The sequence below is a fragment of the Polypterus senegalus genome, chromosome 6 (genome assembly GCF_016835505.1).
Source record: "Polypterus senegalus isolate Bchr_013 chromosome 6, ASM1683550v1, whole genome shotgun sequence".
NCBI lineage: Eukaryota > Metazoa > Chordata > Cladistia > Polypteriformes > Polypteridae > Polypterus > Polypterus senegalus.
In genome coordinates, this window is record NC_053159.1 from 20,519,913 (window position 1) to 20,544,705 (window position 24,793).

Sequence of the window (24,793 nt, forward strand, 5' to 3'; positions counted from 1 at the left end):
GTGAAGGCGAAAGGGGGCCAAACACCGTATTAGTATGGTGGTCCTAATAATCCTTTAGGTGAGTGTAGATACAGTATTATATAAATATATCTTTTTAACTTTTGTAAGCTTTATCTTTTGTTTAATGTTTTGTTAAATTGTTTTTACTAGCTGTGGAAGAATGAACAATCAAGTCAATTTTATGCAGGTTTAATGAAATTGCTCAGATCATTTTCTGATGAGAATCACCAAGTGATAATCTTTTATAACAATGAAGCACATTCTGCATTTTATAATGTGACACTTGAAGCCCTTCAATCCTGAATCTGAATGGCATGTGTGCTGCACAAGGCAGCTTTATAGTTCTAGACTTATTCACCCTGTAAATCTTTCCACTTGACAAATGCTGAGGATAAAATGGAAAAATAATGAAAAGTCAGTGTGGCTCCTATCATAACCAATTAAAAGTTCTAATACAATAAAGAAGATATTTACTTGGCAGCCTTTTATTCCATTAAATACTCCATAAACCAATTTTACAAGCATTCTGTATGGTTACTGTGAAAACAATAATTCAAATAAAATATGTAAAACATGAAAGTACCCAAATTATCATTTAACAATTTTATGCTAAAAAGAAACCTCTAAACATCTGATTCATTTACATAAGCACAGATTCCATCACCATCTAGAAGCTCTTGCTGCAAATTTTAAAGCAGTATAATAAAAAAGGATGTTGAAGATATCAATTATTTTTATTTATTTCTGTAATATCTATATAGAGAAAAAAGAGAAGCTTCAGAGTTGCTTCATTTTAGAACATTAAAGGTCTAAGGGGTCATTATTGTCACAAATCACTGTAATCTGTTTTCAGCACATTGTGAATTACAAATGCAATATTCTGCTTAACCTACAATAGCGCTGTAATAAAACATGATATTGGTGCGTCAGAAATAAGATTACAGGGAAGCAGCTCTGGAAGACATTTATAGAATTTTGAATGATTTTTGGCATATTCTATGATATGTAGCCATACAGCTAAAAATAAGGCCTGAGATTTAACACAATTAATACAATTAAAGATAAGCCACGGCTTTCTCAACAAACCTAAGGTCAGAGTGGGGGGGCTCCCACCTGGGATGGAGCTGCAGTCTATTGTAGGCCTCACTCCACACACACACACACACGCGCGCACACACACACACACACACACACACACACACGTGTAATGCCAATTTATAGCCATTTGTAAACCTCATGTGCACATCTTTGGAGAATACAAGACAAAAGCAGTGAAAAAAGCATGTAGGCACAAGGAAGGCACATAAATTACACACAACCACTGAGCATGGAATTAGAAAAAAATAATAAAAATATTATTCACACATTCATGTCTTATACAGATGTGTTTTGAATAAATGAATTTTATCTAAACAGCATATGGCAACTTTTTAGCTAGCAGAACCATTAAAAGTGCCTTTATTAAGCATAACAACACTTAAAGGAAGCAAATCATTGTAAAATAATACAGGCAGTCATTCATTAAGCGGACTTGTTTTTCAATGAATTATTCAATGTTTTATTACGTGGCAGGCTTCACTGAAGAAGGGCTGAGTTTTGGGCTACATTGACACTACTGTGTTTTTAAATGAACACAACCTCCATCCACACTACAAAAGTATCTCCATAGACACTAAAATGGCTGAAAATGCATATGACATAGAGGTTCACTTACACTGGACATGGACGCTTTGGAGGAAAAGCTCTTAAAGGGGTGGTAATGCTGCCAGCCATTAAACTTATTGCAAAGCTGTAGTAACCGGTAAATTATTTGTCTTTTGTGCTTGTATGCAGCATTCAAACTGTACAAAGCATAGTTTAGATGCTTATGGGTAAGCAAAACAACAAACACCATGGAAAGCAATTCCTGCATGTCTGCTATGTTGGAATTACAGTTTTCTATCGTGAAGGGCTATGTAATAAGCATGAGGAAATCAGAGCGTGATTAGAGTTTGCATTTTTAAACGTCTACATTTTTGGCCATCCACATTGCAACACTGAGCCAGAGTTTTCTGGAGTATGCAGGCCTACAGAGCGGTTTTAAAAGTCACCATTATTGGGGGTTAAAAACCCCAGGTTAGTGTAGATGAAGGGTAAAAACAGAGATTAATGTCTGCATATTTAAAATGAAAATGTAATAATGTGGAGGTAGCATAAGTTACAGGTATTAATTAGGAAAAGCAAAGTACAAAACCAACTGACAATTATTTAGTCGAAATTAGAATGAATAACCTTATAACGGTGTGTCTATCGTAACTGCTTCAAAAATTGGAATGTAATTATTCTGAAAGTGTGTCTTAATTATATTGTTTTAGATAGTAATAGATAGGATGGTTTATTCTTATGTCCCTAATATAATTCATGCTGGTCATATAGTGAGAGTCAGTGGCAAAAAATAAACACAGTTTAGATTGAAGAGTTATATGGCAACAGGAAAATTACATTTATCTCAACAGACAAGGTTGTTCATATTTTAAATGAGCAAGTGAGATAAGTGTTGAGTTTTTATGGTCAAAAATCTTCAATTTTGGAAAATACAGCATTGTACAGTTTCATTTAGTGATTACAAAAATGGGCAATATGACTTTTCAAGGCCATATGGTACAACAGAGCTTGTGATTTTAAAAGGGATAGCTATAAAGAGGTGAATGTACTTATTGCATATATGTTGTAGACCTAAAAGGACAAAAAACGATTGAAAATGATATGCCACCCCACCTCAAAAGAAAACATCCCCTCTAAGCTAGACATTTGAAATCCTGATCCAGTAGCCCATCTCAGTAGGCTATTCTCAAAATGTAATTGATAATAATTGTAAATCTGTTTTGGTTATTCATGTCTTTTTGCTGTGGCGCATACTGTAGTGTAACTTTAAAGAAAAGGTAACTAATGATTCACATTTAATTCATTTTACCACTTTAAATGATTTGCTAATTTGACGTACACAGAACTGGACCCCTTGGTGGCCTATAGTTCATCATTTAAGTGTAATAATGACTTAATATTTTAATAAGTGTTCTTGGTTTTTAGAAGCACATGAACGATAATGAACATGTGCTGTCCATCACAGTGTCATGTTGGGTGTTGTTGTGAAGTCAATTCCTATTCTTTGGTGGACATGTTACCTCACAGTTTTGGACCTTCGTGTTTTTAATCGCATAACAACTGGCTGTTTTAGATCTGTCTGAAAGAACAGAAATTGTATTAAAGTAGTATTAGAGTGCAAAAACAATCAAACTTTATGTTCAACAATTGAACTTTATGTAATCTTGTACTCTTTATCATACATGTATACCTATCAAATTTAATTTAATCAGCAAGAAATTCATTTTTGTAAATTATGAGGTCTTATAGTCGACTTTTCCTTGGAGTCATTTTGAGATAATAGTAAGTATGTGGATACTCTGTCATTCCAAGACTTTTACAAAGCAACTGCGATATGGTGTTGCTTTTTGTAACAAAGGTGTAGGCGGGATGTCCCCTTTGATGGATCAACTTTGCCAGATTTGTGACTAGTCTCTTCATATAGCCTTTGTTTCTGAATTCTGGAAGGATGTAACCCATCCTAAATGTGGACAGTTCGTCAGTCAGACACCATCCCATAAAGTGGCCCTCGTCATCTAATATGTAAGCAGATGGTAAAAGTTCAATACACTTCTTTATATAATTCAGGCTTTGTTCACTTCCACAGTACTTTGTATTTTTGTTAATGAGCTCTGCAAGGAACGTAGTGTCACTGGATAGCTTTGATGATTTGTGAAACCTGCAAAGTGAAACAAGAAGTTTTGTTGTTAGTTACTTTAGTTACCTTACTATTGTGTGATTTGCTGTCATATAGTTTCTTGATTATAGACTATGCTATGGAGCAAATGAATTTACAGCTAAAGGATGCAATATAAAAAATGTACAGTCAAACAACTTTCAGCTTTGTCCCCTCATATTATACAAACCAGTTGACCCAAATAATCAAGGTCTCTTAGATGTACAGTATATGGGGGGATTAAATAATTCATGAATAAATAAATGTACTCACAGTCAAGGTCTAGCCAATCTAGGGCTTTCCCACCTATGCCTGCCACTAAATTGGCATCCAACCCAACCCTCACCCATCATCTTACAGGTGGTGAGCCCACATCCTCGGCCACTATCACCCATGGGGTCCCTCAAGGATCTATTCTGGGGTCTGTTCTTTTATCACAGTACGTGTTGCACTTATGATCCATTTTTACATTTCTTTCCATTGCTACGCTGATCATACACAGATATATTTTCCACTGAAACAGATCAAAACAAAATCTCTTAAGCCATTATTGGAATGTCTAGAAGATATTTAAACATGGATGTCCCTAAATCTTCTTAGTCTAAATGACAAAAAAAAAAAACAGAGATTGTGTGTTTTGGACCTTCTGATCTTACTTGTGCTCCAGAAATGAATCTTGTCCCTTTGACAACTTACTGTAAATACGTCAATGATTTTTGGTAATGCCCTCAAATTAACTCTTCATTTCAGAGTACTGGCTAAGGTTGAGTTCTTTCTTTCTCTAAACGATTTTGAAACACTCATTTGTTTGTATCTTCTCATCCTGACTACTGCAACTCATTATACATTGGAGGTAATCAGTCATCCCTTACCTGTCTCCAGCTCGGCCTGAATGCTGCTGCCAAGTTTCTAACGGGCACACAAAAACAGAATCCCATCACACCAGTCTTAGCTCCTCTTCACTGGCTTCCTGTTTACTACAGGATTGAGTTTATTACATTTTACTGTTTGTTTTTTAGTCCCTGAGTGGTTTAGCAACATTCTATCTTATTGACCTCTTGCTGCCTTACTCTCCTTCATGATCACGGAGGTCCTCTGACCAGAAGTTATTGGTCATACTTAGAGGGCTCCATGTCTTTGCAGTAGCTGCCCCTAAGCTTTGGAATAGTCTACCTTTTTATATAAAGGTCAGCACCAACTTTGGTCACATTTAAATCCTGCCTGAAAGCCTATATTTTCACCTTAGCTTTTTAAATTGTATGTGAGCATTTATTTTTGGTGTACTAGGGGGCTTTGTCCCCTGCTCGCTTCGTTCACCAACCCCCCGGCTGCGCTATGTGCCAGCCACTCGCGTATATGGATTTCACTTTCACCAAACAACAAATCTTTTAATTCTCACAGATATGCCTCTTCTTTGGGAAGAAACACTACTTTTCCCTGATGGCAACACGAATTAGACGATCTACAAGTCTCCGTCTTAACCTTTAAATCCGAACAATATGTTTGATTTCTTTTCGCTGTTCCGTTATTTCACCGAGTAATAATTTCCAGAGGTTTGCACTAATGCGATCTTTAATATCAGTTTTTTTTGAGACTTTTTGTACTTTCATCATCTCTAACCTGCTCTGCATGTGTATCGCGCCAACATTTTTGAATTCTTTACGACATTCTACTTTGTCATCTACTCTTTGTCTTTTATTTCTGGCCTCGGACGTAGTTAAATCTCTTGGCATAAGGTCTTATCTTGCGGTGCTTGAAAGTATCTCTCTGAAAATGTCACGTCTCATCCCAGGCTAAAAAGTTTTTTTTATATAATAGAGAGACTTATTCATTCTAGAAGCTGTACAGCACTTTAGTCAACTTATGTTGTTTTTAATTGTGCTCTGTTAATAAATTTGACATGACTTGAACATCACTGTTTAAGTATGAGCCCGGATGAGTTATGGTGGTTGCTCAACCACCTTCTGTCCTCTGGGGAACGTCACTCCCAAGCCTGGCTCTAGAAGTGGATCCCGGTTGTTATGATTTGATATACAAAACATGGCAGATGAGGTAAGGTCTTCAAAAACCTCTACAAAAGGCAGACCAGAACCTTCATGGGCCAACCCAAAAGAGGCTTATCTCAGACCAGTTTGTCCCAGAAATCCACCTGCAGGCCCCATATTGGGCAGCTGGCCTTGAAAGTTTGAAAAGACTGTGATGGACAGCAGGGCTGGACTGATATCCCAGTTGGGATAAAATCCCACACCCTCACATGGCAGGGAGGCCAGTGTAGTGGATGGACAGGGATTGATGGGCTGGAGGGTGGAGGGGTAGGTACTGCCTCCCAAGAGTACATGCACACTGGATGACAGCATTCTTGTGCCAATATGCCCATTTATGTACCTGCAGGGCATGTTGGGAGTTGTGGTCCCCTGGGTCGGCCTTGCTGGGTTCCTTGGGCACTGACAAGGGAAGCTGTTGGGGAGGACTGTCACTACTTTCAGGGGTTTCTGCCTGACTTGGGAATGCTTCCACCTGAACACAGGAAGTATTTCTGGGTCCGCATAAAAGGGGGCACCACTGTTCTCTCCGTAGTCTGCGTCTGGAGGAGGTGGATGAGACTGCCTGGGAGGTGTAGAAGGAGAAACCTATCGCTTGGTGTGGGTCTAGAAAGAAGGAAACTGAAGCCCTGTGGAGCAATTGTGCAAAATAAACACCTTGCATATGAACCCAGGACTGTAGTAGTAGTGTAGTAGTGCCTGGGAGTTTCGGGCACTGCAATACCCCACACAGGTCACAAGACTAAATGTTGCAAAATATACAATGGAGAATAAACGGTGAAAATTCTGACCTGTAGAACAATCCCAAACTGTATTTTAAATTGAGGTTTATGTACATATGTGGAAAATAACAAAAAATGCTCCAAATAGCAAAAAGGATGTGCCTTAAAAGAAAAACAAGAACCAAAGTCAGAGCAGAAAAATCCATCCATCCATCCATCCATTTTTTAACCCGCTGAATCCGAATACAGGGTCACGGGGGTCTGCTGCAGCCAATCCCAGCCAACACAGGGCACAAGGCAGGAACCAATCCTGGGCAGGGTGCCAACCCACCGCAGAGAGCAGAAAAATCCACACAAAAAACAATACTTACAATAAACTCCTTCACGCTAAAGTGTTCTTCTGATTTTACTTGTCCCTACCTATGGTCATGAGCTGTGGGTAATGACCAAAAGAATGAGCTGAGCTGACACGCTGTGATAGGGTTTGAAGTTCAGCAATTCCGGAGAGCACTTAGAGTAGAGTTGCTGCTTGCCAGATTGACAGGAGACCGTTCTGGTGGTTTGGACATGTGGTAAGGACGCCCTCTGGGTGGCTCTCCCTAGAGCTGCTATGGGAACATCCCACTGGATAGAAACACTGTGACAGACACAGGACATGCCAGAGGGATTAAATCTCTCAACTAGTCTGATAACACCGGGAAATTACCCAGGAATCTGTAGCTGAGGGCAGGGAAGTCTGGGTTGACCTGCTTTGACTGCAACCCTCAATAGACAAAGAGGTAAAGAAGATAAGTGTAGTTGTTATATAGAGCAGCACATTTTGGTAAATCATTTTATTTGTATCGATCCATCCACCCATTTTTAAGCCCTCTTAATTTCAAATTTTCCAGGAGCCAAATCCTGTCTCATCTACTCTATCATTACAGGCCAATTTTGATTCAACAATTAGCCTAACACAAAGCTTTTTTGGATATGAAGGCAAAACATTTTAGAGAATGTGGTTAATTCTGCTGCATTCTGAATAATTTTTTCAGAACTAAAGTACAGAACCAACATTGTTATGCTCTGGATTTCATCTGTGACAACCATGTTGAGCTGAGCAGAAATGCAAATGCATTTTGTCTACACTTACAACAATGAAGTCAACAAAAAACTCAAATGATTGTGCAAAGTGGTGGCAGCAGTCAGGTAAACATTTTAATGCCAGGAGAAAATGCAATCCAGCCAAACTATATACAAGTTTATATATGAGATGCACTTTAACGGGGCTCTTTGAGAAAACTAACAGTCATCATTGGCCATGTTTAACATGTGTTGAATACAAAAAAAAAAACAAAAAAACAACCAGGACTCTGGAAGTTCACTATTAACATTTGAAAACCACAGCAATATAGGGTTAGCTAGCGGCTATACCAGCAGCAGCAGGCAAAGGGCAGGGACCGGCCATGAACACAGTATGACTCCACTGGAGGGCACAATCACTCCTACTAAACCAATGGACCATTTCCAGTCAATCCACACTTATTCTGGATGGTGGGGGTGGGGGGGGGACCAGAGCACCTTGTGAAAACCAAAAAAGACACAGAAAGAAGGTGAACAATTCATAAAGATACCAAGCTACTAAACCTGGAAACGCATGAGAAATAAATACTCCTGTTTTGCCGAATTAGACAATGCATAAAGAAAACTTTAAAGAAGCACTGGTTCAGAGATTCTATTTGGTCAATTCCCAAACTGTATTACAAATGCAGCTGTTTCTTTAGTTTCGAAAAATGTGAAAAACCATTTAATGGAGTTTAGGACTGAGTTGAAAAGATGTGAAAGTTTCACTGCATTGTTGAAAATAGTTTTTTTGTACATATACTGCATATGTTAATTAATGTTGACTTATTTTATTTTCTTACTGTGTCTTTTATTTTTCTATTCTTCATTATGTAAAGCACTTTGAGCTACTTTTTGTATGAAAATGTACAATATAAATAAATGTTGTTGTTGATATGTGTGCATATACAGTAATTTTGCTTAAGTACCTCTGTACTGTCTAAATTTAGCTTTCAAGTATTTATTTTTTTGTAAAAGAAGACAAATTATGCAGGCAGTATTAATAAATTTGCACAGGATACCCAATGTGTCAAGCAGACTGTTGTCAGTACTTACCAACCATCCTCAATAATTTCTGGATTATGATGAATAAATATTTTGCTTGGCATCGTGAAATTCTCCAATGTCAGATCTTTTGCATCTGCCACTTCTTTCAAAATATCAAAGGTGAAACCTGAAATGCCTTAACAAACATAATGTACATTATAACAAATCTAGAATTTCAACAAGTGCTGCAGGTCTGCTTTCCTCTCCACATTTTTTCTCTTTTGATAGGCACAGTATAATGAGATAGGATGTGGTAGGCAACAACTTTAAACTCATTTGCCCTCATGGGTAATGCCTTCAGGAAAGGGCACAAACAGGTGAGATGACTTTTCTTTATGACAGACATAAAGACAGTGAAATTTGAAGTATGAATCTCCAAGTTTAAAAACTTCTCTCCACTAGAATACTTTTAAAGCTGTACAAAATGTCTAAAATTTTATCTCAGATGTTTTCTCCGTTTAACCACAGAGCCATTTTTTTGGAGACGTGACTTCAGGTGACATATTAAAGCCTCTTACTCTTTATAAGATTAGGTTCCAGCTGTTAGCTCATTCTTGGACTGTCTCAAGTGGTCTGATACTTACAGTATAGCAGAAGGCTTTGCTTCCAGTCAATGACTTTGAATTCCAGTAGCATTCTCTTCAGCTGCTCTGGCTCCTTAGCAAATATTGCATATGGATTGGAAAAGGCGTCATTGTCGTCTGTGATAAACTGTTAAGTAATTAACAAGAGAGAGCTGTTAAAAGAGGTCACTTCTGCGTAGTCCTTTCATGATCACTTTGTTCTTGTGCCACTTGCAGTGTTCTGTCATTTTCTTTCTGAGTGATAATTGAAGGTGCACAATTTCTGATTCAATTTTTTCCTAAAAGTTTCCAGTATACAATCAATTTCTTTTTTGGTCTTAAAAAAAGATCACTCGGTAAGTGACAGTTCTTTGATCGATGGTGATCACCTCGATAGACATGTTAATGGGGGTACGGTTGGAATGATAAAGGAAATGGGTATCTGAACAATGTAAAGTAAGTCTAAAATACCTACACAATAACTATAATCATAATAAATGAACAATAAAACAGTGGAGAAGCCGTGGATTAAATTAAAAGGCTGTAGTTATCAGCAGGGAGACGTGAATCCCGTGGCGAAGCAAGGAACGGAATGTAGCGACCGGAGCGACAGACGGCCTTATATAGGCAGGCAGCCAACAACGTGGGAGGCGTTGGGATGGGGGACCCAGCGCCGCCTCACACGGTGACCAAGCTGCAGGCTATGGACGTATATATGTACTGTGGCAGTAGGGGGCAGTAGTGCACCCTCGAACCCTCAGGTACGACTCCTGACACCAGGTAACAGTCCAAGACCTTTTTATTTTTCCCACAGTGCACCAAGCACCTTCCACACTACAAATAAACACACTCTAATAAACACTATCCACACAATAACCTCTCCTCCTCGCCCAGACACTTTGCTCCTCTCCCACCCAGCACAGCTCAGTGTCTGGACTGAGGCACGGTCCTTTTATAGCCCCTGACCCGGAGGTGTTCCTGTCCCAGCAATCCACAGTTCCTTATTCCTTCCGGGTCAGGGCAATCAGTCTATTATTTCACACCGGGCACGCCATATCTTCCTGTCACGTGACGTGACATACTCCCGGTCATAAGGCACAACAGAGCCCATAAGTCCCCCACAGCGACTCCTGGTGGCCCAAGGTATCCAGCAGGGCTGTGTATAAACACCACAGAGTCCATAAGGCCCTGCTGGACCTCGGGGCATGATCCCGCTGTCGGGAGAGCTCCTCCTGTCGGCCTGGGGGTGCGGACCGGCCTCGGAAGCCGGCAGTCTTCCACAGTACTTAAGTAGGATTGAGTTAGCGTTGGGAACCCGCGTACCAAATTTCTTGAAGATGGGCCCATAAGTAACAAAGACCGTTGAAAAGTTCAATATGGCGGCCGACAGTAGCATCATACCACCGAAATAAGTATGTACATTGGTTTCGGTTAGCGCAGGGAAGCCGCCTACCAAATTTCGTGAAGATGGGGCCATATATAAGACAGTTCAACATGGCGGACTTTGTCGACCGTTATGACCGTTACTCGTAGAATTTAGAAATGAAACCTGCTTAACTTTTGTAAGTAATCTGTAAGGAATGAGCCTGCCAAATTTCAGCCTTCTACCTACACGGGAAGTTGGAAAATTAATTTCGTTGGAAAGTTCAATATGGCGGCCGACAGTGGCATCATACCATCGAAATAAGTACGTACAACGGTTTCGGTTAGCGCAGGGAAGCCGCCTACCAAATTTCGTGAAGATGGGGCCATAAATAAGAAAGTTCAACATGGCGGACATTGTCGACCGTTATCGACCTTTATGACCGTTACGTGTAGAATTTCGAAATGAAACCTGCTTAACTTTTCTAAGTAAGCTGTAAGGAATGAGCCTGCCAAATTTCAGCCTTCTACCTACATGGGAAGTTGGAGAATTAGAGACGAGTGAGTGAGTGAGTGAGTGAGTCAGTGAGGGCTTTGCCTTTTATTAGTATAGATAAATAAATTAGATAGATAGATAGTTAAGCATGAAATTGGTCATTAAATATAAAAAGAGCACTCTAAATCCTGATTAATCCAGTTAAGGTTAATGGGGCCACCGACTGTCCCCTCAGCACAAACCCAGGACTGTGAGCCAGTGCTTTGCACAACCCATTCATGCACATCTCTGTACTCCTGCTCAAATGGAGAGAAGTTAAGAGTCACCAAGTAACCTAACCTGAACATCTTTGGGATTTGGGATGAATGCCCATACCAGGCCAGTTTACAGTCACAAGTTAACCTAACAAATGGCTGACTGGTTTGCCAACTTGATTTTGGAAATTATACTGTAAAAGCAATTTCCTGGGTAAGATGTTTCAGGTTTTTAAGACACAGACTATACAGTAAAAGTCTTGTGCTTTTATGGTCATACTAATACCTGTGTTAGTATTAAGAAATAATAAACAAGTCATTTATGTCATTGTTTTGTTTAGAGAGAGAGAGAGAGACATGGTTCTTCCTATGAAATCAGTAGACGGATTGGGAGAGCATGGGGGTCATGAGGTCGCTGGAAAGGGGTGTGTGGTGCTCCCAATCTATACAAAAGGACAAAGGTTCAAGTCTTTAGTGTCCTGGTGCTTCCTGTCTTGCTATATGGTTGCGAGACATGGATGCTATGCAGTGACCTGAGACAAAGACTGGACTCCTTTGGTACTGTGTCTCTCCGGAAAATCCTTGGGTACTGTTGGTTTGTCTTTGTGTCGAATGAGCGGTTGCTCATGGAGTCCCAAATGAGGCACATTACCTGCATTGTGAGGGAGCATCACTTAGGCCATGTGGCGTGTTTCCCTGAGGGTGATCTAGCTCATAAGATCCTCATTGTTGGGGATGTGAGTGGCTGGACCAGGCCAAAGGGTCGCCCACATATAGCCTGGCTGTGGCAGATAGGAGGTCATTTCCGGAGGGTGGGACTGGACCATGTGTCTGCCTGGGGGGTTGCCAAACAGGATCCCAAGTTGTTTCGTTGTGTAGTGGGTGCGGCAACAAACTGTACCAGTGCATGCTCCCCAACTTGACTTGACTTAACTTGACTTTGTTTACATATTAAAAACTGAAATCAAATAATTTGTTAATTTCTGCAGTGACTGACCAGTCTGTATCTGGATTCATTTGTAAAAAAAAAAGGTGGAAGCCAAGCCTGGATGTTATCTACATATCTTAGTACAGTTCAAAAAATGTGCAGAAGAAGGAATCAGAATGCACTTCAATAAGTGAATCCAAATACCTGTCTCTGACGCCGCAAGACAACTGTTCTGAAATCTGGCCATGAATCAACGCACACCTCCATGTTGAAAGGATTATTGTTTCGTATGTGCTGAAGACCTCCATAAACCTGGAAATGACAGTAAGAAGAAAGGATTTGAGTGAGTAAGTGAATACTTACTTTCTGCTTCACTTTGACATACCTACAAGTACTTGTTTTATAGATTTTTCATCATCAGAGTGGAAGGACGAAGTGTGAGCCTTAATTCCATCTCAGGAATTACTATGTCTCGTTTAGATACAGTGACCACCGGGGTCACTGCGTAGTGTGTGACGTGGTGAATCTTTTAATATCTGTTGAATGCTCATACAAATTATGTGTAATCATTTCTTCAGTTTTATATACAGTAGGTGTCTTCAATGAATCAACCATCACAAAGCACCTTAGAAATATACTCCTATAATACACAGTATCAAGAGATAAAATACATTACAAGGCCATTTAACATTCTCAGTCCTAATTAATACTGCTGAGGGGGTGGTGGGGGGCAGAGCCTATCCAGTCTATCACAGGGTCAGCTCATGCACAGACCCTCACCGAGCCAATTTAACCAATTACCAGTTAACCTAGCGAGCACATCTTTGTAATGCTAGAAGAAGAATACCCCATGCAGACAAAAAGAAAACCTGAAACACGTAGGCATGTACAAATAACAACCATGTATGTTATTTGAACTCGGGACACAAGATCCATTGTACCACCCACATGATCGTGCATGTTAGTATTTATTTGTTGTTTTTGTTTTATTTTTTAATTTAACTAGGGTGCTCTTTAAAATTTAAAGAGATTGTTATTTTCATGGGAATTTTTACACATGCATTATTTTCACTTTTACTTTAAAACTTTTGTAAAAACAATACTTGTCCTTTATTTCCGGCCCCAGGCATGGTTAAATCTCTTTCTTTTCTCGCAGGACGTATAATGCTGATCGCATTGTGAAGGGGGGGGGCGGCTGAACACACGCTAAGGAGCAGCAGTTAGATCATCTGCTGGCTTGTTGCTGCTGCTGGCGGGCTGCATCTTCTGCTTGTTGCGCTGCACGTCGATCATTTAAAAGCCTGTACAGCAGCTGACCTTTTGCCACTTCGCGTCTCTGCCGCTTGCATTGTGAAGGGTGGAGGGCTGAACGCACCCTAAGGAGAAGCGGTCGGATCATCTGCTGGCTTACTGCTGCTGGCGAGCTGCATGTTCTGCTTGTCGTTGTTTTAAGAGCTGGGAGCACATGAAGTGTGTCTGCCAAAAGCATTCCAACAACTGCTAGGTTAGATGTCCGTGAACTTGTTTTAAATGTTGTCTCACTGCCTTGACTCGCGGGACGGTAAAGTGTCTCTCGCGGGACGTCAAATTGTCTTCCAAGAAGATCACGTCTCGTCTCTCTAGTCTCCCTCCCAAGATTTTTTTTCATAATAGAGAGATATTGTTTTTGTTCATTTTGAATTATTTTTCATGTTTTGATTTCATTCCTGTTAGTTTTGTTTATTATTTGCTAATGATATACCGTCTTTTTAAAGCGATGTCCATTCCTTGTACTTTGGAATGTACCCAGGAGGTGGTGCCACTCTGATGTCATTGATGCCTTGTCTTCATTCTGGCTCTACCTTTGAGGCACAAAGACCGGGCCAGCAGTGGATCATGAAGCCTGTGTAGGAGTTTGAAGTAAGTATTGTTGTTCTTGATTTTTTGGTTTATACGATTTATTTTGCTCTTGTCTTTGGCTTTTGCTGTCGGACTGTGAATTGGACTATTTTGCCATTTTGGATTTATTTTTGCTTTATTTTTTCTACATTTGTTATATTTATTTTCTTTGTCAATAAATATCTTAATTTATAAAGATTCTTTGTGTGAGTTTTTTTTTTTGAGTTTCACAGTTTCTCTCTCCATTGTGAGATATTTTGACATTTCTGGGACACTTGTGATGTTTTGAACTTTAAAGGTCAGCTCTTCATTTTTGGGCCTGTGCATGCCAAAGCCTGTTATTGGCAGTTGGGAACATTATGACCTGGGGTGAGCCTCACCTGAGGTGGCTGGTGAATCTCCTGGTCTTCTAAATGGAACATTTTCAGAGGCCATACACCCTTTCCACTGTGTTTGTGACTCTATGTTTGTCTTGTCATATCGGGTCCCGTGATTACCCTATTTTCCCTTTTATACTATTTATTATGTATACTTTACCAAAATGCCTCAAGCCACATACACTTACCACTCTGTGGTCAAGTACCGTACTTTAGCATTTCCTCCTCCCTTTCATTCTTCATGTATAATTTCAGGCAATCAGAGTGAAAGAACAGGCAGAAGAAAGAGCTACACATTCAATTAGTTATATATTATTGGTCAATATAGCCAAAATAATAAGCAAAATAAAATGAATGTGACAAAAATACCACCACAGCTTAAGCAGCAGTGCATCTTCTGTTGACCTACAGGTATATTCAGTGTAGCTTTGTCTTTGTTACCATGTGGCCTTTGAGTAGACTATGGAAACACTCTTGTCTTAATATGGGTGCCAAGATAGAGTTGTCTTCATCATGGAAAAGTGGTAATTAAGGGAATTGATCTTCTCGTCACAGCCAAATGACAAGAGGTAAAGAGAAAGTCAGAGTGACCAGCTTATATCATTCTTATCAAAAATCATAAACCAATGGGGCATCACGGTACTGAAAGGCATCTGAGTCAAGACCAATCATAAACGGCCATAATTTAGGCCAGTAGGTGCACCGCCTTTTCACACTTGGCCTAAAATCTTATCTGTTCCTGTGGGGAATGGCTTATAAAATGTCCTGCACAGAATCACCCCTGCCAAGCTGGTCCAAGATACGCCCTAACCCAATGCAATAAAATGCACTTCCAGGGCAGCACTTAACAAAAGGTAATGGCATTCCTAAAGCTTTGGGGGAAGGAAATAACTACTGCTTACTTAAAGAAAGCCACTCTTTCTTTTAAGTTACTACTAATTCTTAAATGACAATGTACAGTCAAGGGTAGTCAGATATCGAGCCGTACAGCCAAATGACAAGAGGTAAAGAGAAAGTCAGAGTGACCAGCTTATATCATTCTTATCAAAACCTCCTTGGGTATGCCCACGCGTGAAAACAAATTAACCAGTTCCCGTGCGATGCTCATAAACCAATGGGACAGAACATCACGGTACTGAAAGGCATCTGAGTCAAGACCCATCATAAACAACAGATCATTCTCATAATTTAGGCCAGTAGGTGCACGTGGACGCCAGGCCGCGAGGAGTTTTCACACCTGGCCTAAAATCTTATCTGTTCCTGTGGGAATGGCTTATAAAATGTCCCAAATCACTGGGAAGGGGGTCAGGTAACACAGCGACCGTCATTTGGATTGGTTCTGCACAGCCAAGGGATGCGGCGGGTACAATACCTCTCCGATGATGTCCAGCTGCAGTCCAATCACCCCTGGAGGAAGCTGGTCCAAGGGCATACAGGCCACCCGCTCGACCACTTTCCGCCCGTCGGGCTCTCTGGCCGTAGCCAGCGGCCCATCTTGCCCCAGAACTTCGAGCGCCTGGGCGCGGCGGGGCTTTTCAGGGTCAAAGACCCAGTTCCGCCATTCGGCCCCGTAGCGGGCCAGTATTTGGGCTTGAGGAGGTCGTAATTAGGCCTCCTCCTCAGGGAGGTCATAATAGGCCCGCAGCGCTCCCTTCAGGTATGGCGCCAAGATGGGCGCCCACTGGACCGCTGCCACTCGTTCCGGGTGGCGTCCTCTCAAACATGCCCAGGTAGGCATCGGCGTCCTCCGAAGGGCCCATCGGACCATAGGAGGGCGGCTGCCTGGGCGGGTCTGGTCTCGCCCGTTGGGCTTCCATGTAAAGGACAATTTTCCGGCCCGTAAATGGTCAAAATTATAAACAAACAGTTCCAGGGCAGCACTTAACAAAAGGTAATGGCATTCCTAAAGCTTTGGGGGAAGGAAATAACTACTGCTTACTTAAAGAAAGCCACTCATTCCCTGCTTTTAAGTTACTACTAATTCTTAAATGACAATGTACAGATAATTATCAAAATATTAAATATTAATCTCTATAACAGTATTACAACAATATAAGTAACGAGAAACTCATCCCTGCGATGAGACGGTATACTGTACAGTTTGCTAGAATCAGGAATGGTACTTTTGATACTGGTGATGTAAGGCAGATTTGGGAATAATTTTGCAGATGTGGTTGATTTAAATGTGTTAGTAGATGTTCACTTTGAGAAAAAAAATTTCTAACCAATAGTAGACATCAGAATATGGGTTTCTTTATATTGGGTACATTTCTGTGCCATTACCATTGCAGTATAATGTTCTTGATCTTAGTGATTATTTGGTTTGTGGTGCCGCAACTATATTTTGTTTTGTACATGGCTGCCACCATGTTATAATTCCTGTTACTGGTACGCTGCTCCCAGTTATCAAGTAAAGTGGCTTCAGACAGCACCATGTCTACAGAAACACTTAAACACCAGGGCAATGATTCATTTATATCCATGATTTGGGTAGAAAACTCAAACAAATGTAGTGCAAATTTCTTTCTCAAGTTTCTGATTTCCAAACTTTGTTTTCCCTCTAACTTTGGTTTCTGAATGTTGATTAGGTTTTGGTGAAAAAGGTTTTATCTTCACTGTTTCAGCTTATTTCTGGTTTTGACTACGTTTCGTCTTCTGGGGTCTCATGTATAATGCCTTGCATAAAATTCATACTAAAACATGGCATACGGACAAAACTAGAAATGTGCATAAACATAAAAAAATCAGGATACATAAAACTGCATAAGCAAAGTTCCACACACTTCCCCTTTATAAATCTCAATCAAAGTGAATTTTAACACACATGCCTACAGCCTATTTAAATATGCAAATCAATATAAATAGCCCCTTCTGTTTAGTGTTTTGTTAAAAGACAATGGCAAAAGCATGTGTAAAAACAAAGAATTTCAGCAAATGCGAAAAGGAGGTCCTGCTCAGTGAAGTGGAGGCAAAGAAAAACGTACTATTTGGTGGCTTAAGTTGTGGTAGAGGTAACAAAGGAAAACTGATGGAGTGGCACAGCATGGCGAAGGCACCCAAAAGTTCAGAAAGTTGCACAATACCATAAATCAAAAAGAAGTGGTCAGATATCAAAGTCGATGTGAAAAGGTGAGTTGCAGCCCTTCGTCGGAGTGTCATACAGAATCGTATTAAGGCCACAGAGAAGAAAAAAAATAGGGACACAGTGAAGAATAAAAAGGTCTATGTTGGCATTAAAGTCGAAATGTCGATTGTATTCTCGAAATTCCGACTATAATCTCATCGTTTATTTTGTCATTAAGATAGAATGTCGTAAATTTCATCTTAAAATTGATGTTTAATTCACTAGTTTCTCAAACTCCAATCGTAAATAAAGTAGCACGTTAAATACTTCATATTCTAAATATTCCCCGACCCAGTCGTTAATCTCTATGTGCTTCCTAAACAAGTTTTCTGTTGGGTCGACAGAAGCTTGTAGGCAGCGATAGCCACACAGAATACATTACATGCATGACATTACAGTTTTCTGAACATTTTAGAATTCTAGATGAATACTTGATATAATTTTCATTATGAGATGATTTAAAGCATGTATTAAACATGTGATGGCATAGTGGCACAGCAGTAGCACTTAAGGCCTTAAGGGTTGTCTTCAAAACTTTTAAGGAACACTGAAAATTCTTCATTATAAATATTTAATTATTCCAGCCATCCATCCATCCATGGTCATGCCAGTACCAGCAAGCATCATGCGTGACACAGGAGCAATAGCATGAGAGAGCGCCAACTAATCGCAAGGTGAATACAAGAGCACACATACACTAGTAGCATAAATTTAGCTGTAGCTCACCAAATCCTCTAACGTACATGCCCTTTGAAAGGAAAGTGCAGCATACTGAGGAAACCCACCGGGAAAACATACAAACTCTAGGCAGGGTACACCCAGGACCAGCAGCACTTCTGCCATGCCACCATGCCCCACATGTTTAATTATTAAGAGTAAACATTATTTAAATGAAGTTAACAATTTATCTGTAAAATGTAATATACATACTTTAATACCTTTCATCATAAAAATGGCATCAAGTGTACATCCTAGTATTTTAACAGCACACAGCTATAAGAGGATAGCTCTTGGAAATCTAAATCGACTTGGAAGGCAGCCATCATCATGGGACAGGAAATCAATATAATCTCTAAATATGCGCTTTCTTCTAATTCTTCCATTTGCGATGTCTTCTAACAATGCTAAAGCAACCATGGTAGTTGGTATAGTTTGGCCATTCTGTGCAGATTCAATTTGTAAACAATATGCAATTAATTTCAGTGTATTTAATAAAGCCCACGTCAGGGATGTGAATATGAAACAGAAAGGGAAACTTGTCAGAAACAATATCACTGCTTTGATGCTAGGAGCTGCCCGTTTACACAACGAAGCAGAAACGTGTGGACGCGTGGTCTGAGGCTGCCATGAAAATGTGTATAGCTTTATGCCAAGTTTAGATTTTATAAATCTTGATGTGAGCATGGAAACGGGTGTATACAACATTTTTGTGTGTACACACCATTTATACAGTGGGATGCAAAAGTTTGGGCAACCTTGTTAATAGTCATTATTTTCCTGTATAAATCGTTGGTTGTTACGATAAAAAATGTCAGTTAAATATATCATATAGGAGACACACACAGTGATATTTGAGAAGTGAAATGAAGTGTTTTGGATTTACAGAAAGTGTACAATAATTGTTCAAACAAAATCAGGCAGGTGCATAAATTTGGGCACCACAAAAAAGAAATGAAATCAATATTTAGTAGATCCGCCTTTTGCAGAAATGACAGCCTCTAAATGCTTCCTGTAGGTTCCCATGAGAGTCTGGATTGTGGTTGAAGGTATTTTGGACCATTCCTCTTTACAAAACATCTCTAGTTCATTCAGGTTTGATGGCTTCCGAGCATGGACAGCTCTCTTTACCTCACACCACAGATTTTCAATTCTATTCAGGTCTGGGGACTGAGATGGCCATTCCAGAACGTTGTACTTGTTCCTCTGCATGAATGCCTTAGTGGATTTTGAGCAGTGTTTCGGGTCGTTGTCTTGTCGAAAGATCCAGCCCCGGCGGAGCTTCAGCTTTGTCACTCATTCCTGGACATTGGTCTCCAGAATCTGCTGATACTGAGTGGAATCCATGCGTCCCTCAACTTTGACAAGATTCCCAGTCCCTGCACTGGCCACACAGCCCCACAGCATGATGGAACCACCACCATATTTTACTGTAGGTAGCAGGTGTTTTTCTTGGAAAGCTGTGTTCTTTTTCCTCCATGCATAATGCCCCTTGTTATGCCCAAATAACTCAATTTTAGTTTCATCAGTCCACAGCACCTTATTCCAAAATGAAGCTGGCTTGTCCAAATGTGCTTGAGCAGACCTCAAGCGGCTCTGTTTGTGCTTCCTCTGCATCACTCTCGCATACAGCATCGCCTTGTGTAAAGTGCGCCGAATGGTTGAACGATGCACAGTGACTCCATCTGCTGCAAGATGATGTTGTAGATCTTTGGTGCTGGTCTGTGGGTTGACTCTGACTGTTCTCACCATTCGTCGCTTCTGTCTATCTGAAATCTTTCTTGGTCTGCCACTTTGAGCCTTAACTTGAACTGAGCCTGTGGTCTTCCATTTCCTCAATATGTTCCTAACTGTGGAAACAGACAGCTTAAATCTCTGGGACAGCTTTCTGTATCCTTCCCCTAAACTATGATGGTGAACAATCTTTGTCTTCAGGTCATTTGAGAGTTGTTTTGTGACCCCCAGGTTGCTACTCTTCAGAGACAATTAAAGGAGGAGGGAAACTTACAACTTGCCCAAATTTATGCACCTGCCTGATTTTGTTTGAACAATTATTGCACACTTTCTGTAAATCCAATAAACTTCATTTTATTTCTTAAATATCACTGTGTGTGCCTCCTATATGATATATTTAACTGACATTTTGTATCGTTAACAACCAACGATTTATACAGGAAAGAAGGGGCTCTAGTTTTAGGTTAAGTCATTAAGTCAGCGACAGCAATCATCAAGTTTGACAATCCCTCTAACTAAAAGTTGTGCAATGTGACGCTAGCTCAATTCTGAGGTACTCTAGAAGAGGGAGGGGAAACCAGCTTGCACCACTGCAAAGGCTGATTGAGACATGTTTTCTGTTTTAGCTCAGAACAGTTTTGTTTTTTTTGATCACCGTTCATGAAGGCAAAGAAGGCACAGGTAATAGAAGCTCCCAGTTTTTAATGTCTCAAACTCCTTAAATGAAGAAAAATGGCTCCACTCCTGGGAACCTGTCCAGAAACTACAAGCACACACTTAGATGACTTAATCTCCAGGTTATGTCCTAGTGGAACTCGGACTAAAACTCCTACACCATATGTGCACCAAAAATACATACAGGAATGGAGGAAAATATGGAGGGCTGAAAATAGGCAGCTTATTTCACACCAAGCTCCCTGTCCCTGTCCCTCTTTGAGTTCTCCTTAATGTCCCCAATCAGAAAGAAGGAGCTAACACAGTGGTTCTCAAACTGTGGGGCAGGCCCCCCTTGGGGGGCGCGAAGATGTGAAAAAAGAAAACAAGAATCAAAAATATGAAAAATACATCTATTGAAACCAAAAAAAAAATTAACTTAAACTACATTCTGATACTAGAAAAATAAATACAGAGTTAGATAAATGTCGATAAAAGTTAAGTAGGTCTAATAAAATATGCGTCTATGATATATCATTAATTAATAAATAACAAATTGGTATTAGTGGGCTCCTTTCAAAAAAAAGTTAGGGGGGCGTGATTAAAACTGTTATAAAAACTCGGGTCACAAATACTTAAAAGTTGAGAAACGCTGAGCTGACACATTATAACGAAGCACATAACTCATCGTGTGGCTACTGCTGTTTGTGTGGATGGTGCCGGCAAGTTGTCTCCCTCCATCCAAGTAACTGGTGACTGTTTGTCACTGACTCTAACTAAGGTCAAGTTTGTCTCTTATTTTTATACCCTTCATAACAGGTGCATAAAACAATAGGTAATCCATATCTATTAAGTGTTAAAGTTACCAAAGAGATTAATGATTTTATTTAGGTTTGTTAAATCCAATTAAATTGCTTTGATTTAGAACCTCACATGTCCCTGGACAATCTTTACCAGGAGTATTAATAAATTATTTAATATCTGTTAAACCCAATCAAAATTTAATTATATGGAATGCTCATGCCCAGGGGTCTTAGTTTCTTGAAACTTATGTACTGCATGCAATAACGTAAGAGTCCAGGACATCTGAGGACATAGTGATGTTAATAACCTGTTGTGAGGGTTGGCCAGGACACCCTCAGGATGGAAGGATGGTGGGACAGCATGCACATGACACTGTCTCCCCCGGAACATTAGATGGCAGCCCTGCTGGGTTGCAGCAGCACCACACATTCCCGCAGGGCATCATGGGACTTGGAGTTTGCCGGCTCAGGCTTGTTGAGCTCTTTGGGGTGCTGCTGGGACTGGGGAGCCTTACTTCATGAGACTTTCACCTGACCCGGAAGTGCTTTTGGACCACGTGTATGGCACACTGGAAGTACTTGCAGGTGGTAGATAAAAGGAGCTGCCTGCCTCAATTTCAGAAGCCAGAGTCGGTAGGAAGGTGAATGAAGCTTACGAGGAGGAGTGGAGGAAGTGGTGACCAATGACAGAGAAAAACAGAAGAACAGGCATTACTGAGTGCTGTGTATTGCAGTACATTTGCGGTGTGAGAAACGCTTACAGAGAAGAGTTTCCCTCAAATAAAAACTCTTGTGCTTTCACACTTATGTCTGAGCCTGTTTGTGTTGAGTGTTTGGGAACCTTGAGTGCCCCCTGGTGTCCACACTGTACTATGGTCATCCCCTTTGAACTAGATATCTCAAGGACTTGTTTTAATCTTGCATTGCCTGTGGTTCAGGGTGTGCAAATCCAGACCACTGACCAACTTCATTTTGGCTTACCTTAGTTGACAAAAATCACATGTGTGATCCTTTCTCTGTGCAGCAAATTAGGGGTGCTGTAATAAAAATAATAATTCTTTGCATTTGTACAGTGCTTTTCTCACTACTCAAAGTGCTCAGCAATTGCGGGTTAAGGGCCCAACAGATCAGAGTCCCTTTTGGCATTCAAACCGGCAACCTTCCGCTTGCCAGTGCAGATCCCTAGCCTCAGAGCTACCACCCCGTAAATGAGTCCACTACTTAGTGGGAAGTGGAAAAATTTAAGCTCAAGTTAATCACTTATTGGATTCAAAATTTTCCACACATACTACTTGTACACATTTTGGGTAGTCTGAGGAAAAACATCACTAAGAAAAAATTGGGAGTGGTCTCCTCTAGACTTTCGTGTATACTCAGATATGGGGATGGATATTTAGGGAGTAAATCACCAGACAATGATTATATTTTTATATAATCATAGTTTTATAACAACAAATTAAGTCAAATATATATATTTAACAATTTTCATAAAAGTAAAGTTAAATAAATCGGACTCTGAAGCTGCATGAATAAAAAAGTACTACTTCCGGTTAGCGGAAATGGATTTCTATCATCTTTTGAGCTACATATTATACCTGAGACTTCTAGGCAAAATTTGGTTGACCTAAGTGAAAGCGTACTCAAGTTATCGTGTTTACATAACACCCACACAGACAGACACACAGACACAGATATAATTCCAAAAATTGAATTTTCGTACTCAGGGAAGTCTTAAGAGCCGAGATTCAACAAAATCTCGAGGTGGAATTTTTGAACGATTACAATACTTTCTCTATACGTTGTATACAAGAAAGTAAAAAAGAGTGAAATCATATTAGAAAGAAAAGAATACATCTTACAGTTATCGAGTGTGGCAGATCTCTTTGAAGAAGATGAGCTAAGACTGATAGCTTTTTCATTGACTCCAGCAGAATCATGGTGAAGCGTAAGAAGACACTGAAATCACTCTGATGCGGCACTGGTGAAAGAAGGTGTAGTTCCAGAATGTGTCTGATGAAAGACAGGTCAGTTGAAGGTGGCTCAGTAACTCTCCTGGAATATAAGGAGATGTTATGCTCAGTAAGAATACCCATCTCAGAAGCCATTTATCAGCCTGTAAAATGCAGTAGGAGTGTCAACTCATACTATTTCAGGACCAATATATGTCAGTTTATTTTTGTGGGAAGCCATAGCCTATCTTGACAGTTCTGAGGATAGGGCAGCAGCCAACTAGGAATATAGCAAGGCACATTCACTTAAATACCCATACCAGCTCATACCTGGTCACCTTATTTCCACCTGTTTTCTCAAGTTTTTTGTTCCAGTTTACGGACATAGGCTGCTGGATCCAGTCCTGGGTTAGCTTCCTCCATATGTGGCTCAGCCTTCATCTAAGCCTCGGCAACCCAGCGTTTTACAGGAACAGAAAAATCCTGAATCTTCCCTTCAGTGGGAATGTGGAGTAAGTTGTGGTGTCACATATTTTACAAGAGGAGCTCTTCAATACAGATGCTCAAAAGGTTCACACGTGGCTTCTGTGACGATGCGAGTTCGACTCCATCCCCCTATTGTTGTTCAGGAGCCCTTGAACCCAACACCGTCAATAATGTCACCGAGATGAGTTGACACATAGGGACAAATCTCTCAAGGTTAGGGGATATTCCATAAAGTGCTTTATTCAAAAACAAAAAGTGCAAAAGTGCAGAGTCAAAGTTCAATAAATAAATCCATAAAAATCAAGTGTCCAGTGGGGTTAAAACCATCAACAATAAATAAATCCTTTAAAATCTGAGGTAAAAATGTAGAAGTTAAAAACGCAGTCTCTCACACCCTTCTTGTTCTCTGGCCCACCTGCATAACTCTCTCCCCGGCTCACCATTACTTGCAGCCGCGGAGACCCAACAGTCACGAGCTCCTTCTGTCAACCTCCATCTTGGCCTCCAAACGGACGTCACTGCCAGACCGACGAGGCTGGCTCTCCTCCCGTGATCTTTCGCCCACCCGTAGTCGCTCCTCAGATCCCGCGGGATGACACCTCTTCTGCTCACCCCACTCGCTAGTTGTCAGTGGGGCGAACTAGCCCCCTAGAGCGCCTCCATCTAATGCTCCTTCGCGAGGCCCCCGCTCATTCTGATTCTGTCTCTCTCTCTCTCTCTCTCTCTCTCTCTCTCTCTCTCTCTCTCTCTCTCTCTC

General features: G+C 40.5%; 1 protein-coding gene across 5 annotated transcripts; it reads right to left on the bottom strand.

Annotated features, from left to right (window-relative positions):
* Positions 1 to 341: 341 nt before the first annotated feature.
* Positions 342 to 24,512, bottom strand: LOC120530848 (glycine N-acyltransferase-like protein 3). Of its 5 annotated transcripts, none has more exons than XR_005634022.1 (7): positions 24,477 to 24,512; positions 23,461 to 23,653; positions 12,519 to 12,626; positions 9,296 to 9,422; positions 8,721 to 8,847; positions 475 to 3,802; positions 343 to 385 (listed from the first exon to the last, which is right to left on the bottom strand). XR_005634022.1 is itself a non-coding variant. In XM_039755524.1 (6 exons), exons 1-6 carry the CDS (start codon positions 23,934 to 23,936, stop codon positions 3,388 to 3,390), a joined length of 1,026 nt encoding a protein of 341 aa, XP_039611458.1. In that variant the 5' UTR covers positions 23,937 to 24,236; the 3' UTR covers positions 470 to 3,387. The 5 variants fall into 5 exon arrangements, 1 of the variants encoding a protein (XP_039611458.1); XR_005634021.1 differs by having other exon boundaries at positions 24,452 to 24,487; XR_005634019.1 differs by lacking the exon at positions 24,477 to 24,512 and adding an exon at positions 23,881 to 24,236.
* Positions 24,513 to 24,793: the final 281 nt, after the last annotated feature.